This window comes from Atractosteus spatula, chromosome 3, assembly GCF_055471065.1.
Source record: "Atractosteus spatula isolate fAtrSpa1 chromosome 3, fAtrSpa1.hap1, whole genome shotgun sequence".
Lineage (NCBI taxonomy): Eukaryota > Metazoa > Chordata > Actinopteri > Semionotiformes > Lepisosteidae > Atractosteus > Atractosteus spatula.
The window spans coordinates 75,006,120-75,013,276 of record NC_142708.1 but is presented as its reverse complement, the minus strand read 5'-3'; the positions used below and the strand labels follow the sequence as shown (position 1 = coordinate 75,013,276).

Below are 7,157 nucleotides of genomic sequence, written 5' to 3'. Positions count from 1 at the left end.
CGAGAGCTGAGCTAGCTTTCGCCGCCAATCGCGTTAAGGAACGTTAACAGATAGGCGGTGTTTATGGAGTGATTGGCAGGGAGCTGGGAAATTACAGGGCAGCTGCTAGCGGTTAGTCTCCATGGTCGCCCGAGTGCAAGGAAGTTCATTCGAGTCGAGGTAGTAGGCCGCAACCGGGAGCCGCTTTTAAACAATCCGTAAGTAAATCCTTGCGTAAACGAACCATCGTGTAATTATTTTATATTATTTAGTCACTTTGGTGATCGTGCGATAAATAACAGGGGGTATTTTTGTTTTTAGGAAGCGTGTCGGTGGTTTAATGAAATAAAGGAGCCCGACTCGGGCATAGTCCCGAAACCGTTCATTCGGTGGGCGAATCTGATTCGCGGTTGTTTGTACAAAACTAATAACTTCGTAGTTGTCGCCAGAGCTCCAAAGGCGGTAGGCCGTTCTGAGGGGCATTTGCGAAATAAATAAATAAAAATTCGCAGTAAAATTTGAATTTTGCGCGTGTATTGGGGCGGTTCTGGTGGGCGCTGGCGGTCCTGTTGTTTGGATACCTCACTGCCGGAATAACCGAGCTGGGGAGGTGATCCACCGAGTGAAACACCCGGGCTCATGTTGCCGGGACAGCCTGAACCGTGTCCTTCTTGTTCCGAAAGAGAGAGAGAGGGAGTCGGGCGACTTTCCCTGCGCTAAAACCCGTTGACCCGGGGGGCTCGGTTCTGAGCCCGTGTTAGCGATGCCCGATCTTTGCTCCTTGGTATCGAGAGCGGTTGAATTTGCCAGAAGATGGAGGCGAGAGTAAAAAAAAAAGCCATACGTATTAGTGTCCCAGCAGGCTGTCCCTTTGAGGGGTTTGTTTGAGAGCGGTTGATGTTGAGGGTGACTGGGGGAGGTGGGGAGATCCGGCCCGGATCGGAGAGAGTCATTCAGAGACGGGGCTGCACGGGGTTTCGTGCAGCTTTTTTGTTTTTAAATAAGTTTTTATTTGAACACCAGAAATACGAAAAAGGAGACAGAATAACGAAATATATACAGAAATACATAGTTCAACGCCAGAGGAATTCACAATTGTAAAAACTGAAAATTATACTTCCATTGTATGTCTTGCATGTACATATATTGTATGTCTTGCCTTTTGATTCTTAAAATTTCTAGTAGAATTTAAACAAAAAAGGAATTCAAGTTTAAAAGCATGAATAGAGGGAGCAGTATTAGACCATTTACATGTGTGGATAAAAGTATTTTGCCAAAATAATTAACAGATTAATAATAAAAACATATCCTTTTTTCCAAATCAGATCTAACGAAATATAAAATAATATCAAAATCTTTCAGTTTAACATTTGCCTTTACGTGTTGAGCAATAACATTTTTCAGATCTATCCAAAACAGGTTTGTATATATGCAGTTAACAAACAAGTGGAACAAAGATTCCAAAGACACAGAAGTCGTCTTGCTCATCCAGAAAGTGTCTTATTTGGTTTTGTGCAGCTGTGCAGCGGGAGGGACCGGGTTCTGAGCTGTGCTCTCTCTGTCCCAGTGTCCTCAGGGGCCATGGCCATGCAGGAGCTTCGCCCGAACCACACCATCTACATCAACAACCTCAACGAGAAGATCAAGAAGGATGGTAGGTGCCCCCAGGAGACCCCTCGTGTTGCAGAGGAGAGGTGACGTGTGAGGAGGACTCTCCTCCCGTCTGGCCCCGTTTGTTCAAGCGGTGCGGATGGCCCCGGATCATGGCCGTGTTGATGTTGTGTTTCTGACTGGGATCTGACTGGGATGTTTCTGACTGTGTGTGATCGCAGCAGTGTTGACGTGTGACAGGAGGCTGCTGCTTTGCCTTTGGGTCTGCTGGATAGTGGGCCTCTGGGTGATTTCTGGCACAGATGGGTCTGAGGGAAGCCAGTGCTGCACCAGCTCTTGTGTGTAACAGTAAAATAATTCCCTGTGATTTATCATGGCTTTGTCCTTTACACAAAGGGTGGTGGGAGTGTGTAACAGGCTACCCAGCCATGTGGTTTGATGATACCCTGGATTCTCAAGAAACCGCTAGATGAGGTCCTGTCATCAGTTAGCTACTGACTACTAAATGGGCTATGTCTTGTAACCCCCCATTTGTGATCTTTCATGTGTTTTTGTTTTCTGAATGCAAAGAGTTTCTAGTGATTAACAACAGGAGCTGATGTAAAGATCATCACTCGGGCGCCAGTGTGTGGAGGGGAGGTCTTGGCCTGCAGTTCTCAGGCGGCTTGCTTTTCTTGCAGAGCTGAAGAAGTCCCTGTACGCCATCTTCTCGCAGTTCGGCCAGATCCTGGACATCCTGGTGTCGCGCTCGCTGAGGATGAGGGGCCAGGCCTTCGTCATCTTCAAAGAAGTCAACAGCGCCTCCAATGCCCTGCGCTCCATGCAGGGCTTCCCCTTCTACGACAAGCCCATGGTAGGGTCCGCTGTCCGCGGCGTGCAAGCGTGGCTTTTCTTGTGCTGCGCATGTGGTGGGGGGGCTGTGGTCCTTATTAGGGAGTTCTGGTTTTCACAGTAAAAGCTCTCGGATAAAAGCAGGAATTTGGCGGGAGTGTGCGACCCAGGTGTTAAAAAAGTGCCAGACTAAAACTAGGCTGACATGGCAGTGTTTCCCCTCACATAATTTGCGTCCTGCCCAGGGTGTAGCCCTCCGTGCGCCTGTTGTTTCCGAGGGTGGGTTCTAGTTTCCCTGAGATCCTGTCTCGGGTAAAGTGGTTTAGAAAATGGATGGGTGTGTTGTTGTACATCTGTAGCATTGACCTCCATCGTAATAAATTGGTTTGAAAGAATGACGGTATCTATGCTCTGCTCAGATGTGAACACTCAGTGGGATCAGTATCAGTTTGTATATAAATGCAGATGGAGCACTGGTGATGAATTTAACAGCATTACACATTGTTTTAAACACCTAGAGGACCCCCCGTCCCTTCGCCCGACTGCTGCTTGTTGACTTCAGCTCTCAGTTAAAACACTGCAGTCTCATCTTTTGATTAGCAAGCTGAAGCAGTTGTCTGTTAATCCTGTTATCGTTTTTAACAAATCGCACAGTGCGTCAGGATCGATAAGACTGTGCTAATAAATTGTTGTTACAATTTATTAGCACAGGAGCCCCTCAGGGCTGTGTGAGTCCATATTTCAGAAATTCTTAGGTTTGTGCAATGATGTGACCAGCATGAGTTTGAATGTGAAAACCTAAAGAAATGGTGTTCGGTGTTAGTTATTGGTGACCATATGCAGCGAATTTTCAGGGAAATTATTGCCCAGGGTTATTTAAGAATATTTAGACAATTTGAGCTGGACAGTGCTGCTAGACAACACAAAATCACCTGTCATGAGTGAAGCTGCTCTTCTCCTTGTAGACAGTTTTTGTGCAATCCCTGTTTAGGCAGGTGCAAAAATAACATCAACTCCTTTTCATATTCTTGAACCTGAATAGCATCATCTTCCCTCTGGAAAACTTTCTTGGGTTTTCAAAAGGAAGTATGAATTTCTTCCCTTATATTAACTGCTTTAATAGATAAATATATAGACTATTTATAACTGATATGAACCAAACCTCTGTTAACCATTTATGCTTTAACAAACTACGTATGTATAATATGTCAAGACTGTTGTAATTAGTTATGTGCGTGTAATAATGTGATATACTTGGACGTACAGACACGCTGCGCGTCCATAAACTTTGTTGTCCCCCAAGGGAAAATTTTTTATCTTCTTTGTACTAGTCGGTCAGTCATTGTTGTGTAATTTACCAAGTGGGAAGGTAACAGACTTTGAGTACAGCCTCGTGTTCAGCGTCCCTGCTCACAGTCTCCCTCTCCTGCCTTCCAGCGGATCCAGTACGCCAAGACGGACTCGGACATCATCGCCAAGGTGAAGGGCACCTACGTGGAGCGGGACCGCAAGAAGGAGAAGAGGAAGGTCAAGGGGCAGGAGGTGCCAGGGAAGAAGGGGCTGCAAGGGGCCGTGGCGCCCATGACTCCTGGGGTGCCCACGCCCATACCGGTGAGCGAAGCCTGCCGAGTCCGGAGGGGCTCCTTCCCACGCTGCTCAGGGGCAGGAGCTTGCGAAGCTGTTCTCCTCAAACGGCTGTTTTGTGAAATCGGTGCGCCGCAGTGTGATGAAGTGTGCTCCGCTGGTCAACAACCTCACGTCTGCTTAGTGTGATCACAGGCCTTGACATGCAGGTGTACGATGTTCAGTGTTTGTACTCAGCTGCACTGCTTCTTAGTACACAGGTGTGCCTGCAGCTGGTTGATTCTGTTGGCAAGGTAACGTGCCGTGCAGCCTGTATTTATTAGCCTGAACACTCTGCATAGAACATGGAACTTTGTTGATGTACTTGACTCCACCGTGCAAGTGTCGGCTTGCAGTGTAAAACAGTTTTTAAAACAGCTGGGTTTCTCGGGGACTGGCACTGGTGGTGTGTAGCGGGGGAGGACTGACGCCCTCTGTGTGCGTGTGCCTGTTGTTTGCAGGGCATGCCACCCATGACCCAGGCTCCTCGAATGATGCCGATGCCCGGACAGCCCCCCTACATGCCCCCGCCGGGCATGATGCCACCTCCTGGGATGGGTCAGATGCCCCCTGGTGCGATGCCTCCTGGAGCAATGATGCCAGGGCAGATGCCACATGCTCAGGTGTGTACCTCATCGCTTGCTGCTCCTCTAGCTCTTGCAGTGAGTTTTCCTTTCTGATTGGTATCAGTTTATTGCAGATAATGTTGCTAGTTATGTAATGTCATATTGTAGATGTTGCATATTTGTTTGTTTTTTTTGTGTGTGTGTTTTATTGAGAGCAGATCTCGTGTTCTGGTCAAACTCAAGACCAGTCTGATGACCTGCTGCCAAAGTAGAAACAGATAAAAGGATATTACCCCAGAATGTCCTGTGGAACCAGGTGCTGACCTCACACTGAGCAGTAAAAAATGATTTTCTGTCAGCAGCCTCAGCACTTGCAGAAGATCAGATTGTTTTGGAGGAATCCGCATATATAAGCAGTTCTCGGAATCTCATATATTTTTCTTGACATCGTTCACTAATTTTATGAGGAGAATGGTGAAAAAAGAAAGCAGGAATCTCTTTTACAGCCTGATTACTGAGACCATACGGACCCATGTCCTGACTTTGAATTTTTTCTATTACTCACAGTAACTTATTTTTGCTGGTTGCGCCTCTGTTCCAGGTGCCTGAGAACCCGCCCAACCACATTCTGTTCCTCACCAACCTCCCCGAGGAGACCAACGAGCTGATGCTGTCCATGCTCTTCAATCAGTAAGTGTTTACCGGGTGGCCTGTCGTCGTGCCCTTTCTGTGTCTGGCCTCTCACTTTCCTAGAGGCAAGAACCTAGTTCATTCATGGGTTTCTAAGGTTCATCACTCTGAGAGGGGCAGTGGTAAACAGTGAAGGAAAAAGGTTTGTCTTATCTTGTAGTTAAAAGATCCTTTCTAAACTCCAGGGTTCGGATGGTGCACCTGTTGTATTTTTAGATTTTGAAATTAATGTTGCTACCATTGCTATTGTAAACACAAGTGAATAATTACCAGTAGAGTGATGACTTGGGGTGTGTCTCAATATCAGTACCACGTGACTGCCTGTTTTAAAAAGCATATTTGCTGATTTTTAAACTGCCTTAGCTATGTGCCCCCTTCACAAAAACAAAATCCTTCAAAAGTGTGATGAGGTGTCGTCTGTCTCGGTAGAGCTGCCCTCACACCTCTGCAGTGGCTGCAGTGCACCCTGAGGTGTGACGCATACGTCCCTGTCGTAGTCTGGGGCAATTTTCTTATTGCACGGTGAACATGGGCAGTGGTCCAGTTTTTTCAGTTCGAGACCCCTGACCTCGTGTTAATTAAAACGGCAATACCTCAAGCACTTGCAGAGCCGAATCCAGGAGAAGCTCTTGGGCTCTGTTGCCCTGAGGGAAACAGGCTCATGAAGATGGTAAGCTTTTTTTTTAAGTGCGTGTACCACTGTTCATCCCAGAGAGCTGGAACAGGCGCAGCTGCGTCTCCTGCAGCACGGCTGATGGGAGTGGTGAGTGGCGTCTGCCTGCTTCCTGACCTTTGACCTCTGACCTCTTTCCTCTCTCAGGTTCCCAGGCTTTAAAGAGGTGCGCCTGGTCCCGGGACGGCATGACATCGCCTTTGTGGAGTTCGAAAACGAAGTGCAGGCCGGGGCGGCGCGGGAAGCCCTCCAGGGCTTTAAGATCACGCAGAGCAACGCCATGAAGATCTCCTTTGCCAAGAAATAGCCTGGCCAGGGCCGGGCAGGGGCGGGCCGTTAGCGTAGGTCTCGGGAGACCGGGGAGGGGGGGACGAAAGAGGTGTGTGAAGGTAAGAAGGGCGATTTTCCAGGACTTCTTAAAACCAAAAGAAAGATGCGACGGAGCGCGGTGGCGCTGGGCTGATGGCTGGAGAGCACCAGTCAGCGTCGTGGTCCCTAACGCAGTTTTGAACCTCTCTCCCATGTCACGCACTCCGCCTCGCGTCCTCCCAGCATCCCGCGGCCCCCCTCTCACCGCCGCTGTGATCTTTCTTAGAGGCCACTGCCCTCCTCTCACATCCTCCCAGTGTTGGAGGCTCCTGCTGAATCCCAGCCGGTACGTTCGGGAGCAGAGTAAAGGACATCTCTGAGGGGCGGGGGCAGGGGGTGGCAGGTTGGGTAAGTGACTGTGGGGGGGGGGCGCAGGACAGCTGCTTTTTCCCACTAGTCTTAGAGGAGAGCAAGACGCCGAAGCTGAGCCGTCAAACACCAAGAGGAAATCGGGACGACTCCTCCAGTCCCGCACGTCGGCGGAGTGGATGTCGGTTTCCTGGTTCCCGTGATGCCTTGGAGCTGAGCTGGTTGTGCCGGAGGTGACGTTCCTCTGGAGAGTGGGAGACGGGATCTTCAGCCAGGGGGTTTTGTTTTTGTATCTGATTTGATTTGAAGCATTGCACCCAGAGTCTGGACATCAGACATCGTACCTGGAGCTTTCTTTCCTTGAATAAAATGTGTTTTTTTAATCTTTTGCCGTCGGCGGCTCTTTTGTTTCCGCACTGAAACGAGGGACGTGGGGGGCACGTTGTCTTTATTGCGGCGTGTGTGTCTGTGTGTTACGTTCCTCACAGCTAGGATACAGAACCTTA

General features: G+C 48.7%; 1 protein-coding gene across 2 annotated transcripts; it reads left to right on the top strand.

The window, feature by feature from the left end:
- Nucleotides 1-92: 92 nt before the first annotated feature.
- snrpa (small nuclear ribonucleoprotein polypeptide A) lies at nt 93-7,034 on the top strand. 2 transcript variants are annotated; one of them, XM_088910769.1, is made up of 7 exons: nt 93-197; nt 1,547-1,633; nt 2,271-2,443; nt 3,859-4,032; nt 4,506-4,667; nt 5,212-5,300; nt 6,121-7,034. In XM_088910769.1, the coding sequence occupies exons 2-7, from the start codon at nt 1,561-1,563 to the stop codon at nt 6,278-6,280; spliced, it is 831 nt and encodes a 276-aa protein (XP_088766895.1). In that variant the 5' UTR covers nt 93-197; nt 1,547-1,560; the 3' UTR covers nt 6,281-7,034. The 2 variants fall into 2 exon arrangements, with proteins under 2 accessions (XP_088766895.1, XP_088766896.1); XM_088910770.1 differs by having other exon boundaries at nt 1,498-1,633.
- The last annotated feature ends 123 nt before the right edge of the window (nt 7,035-7,157 follow it).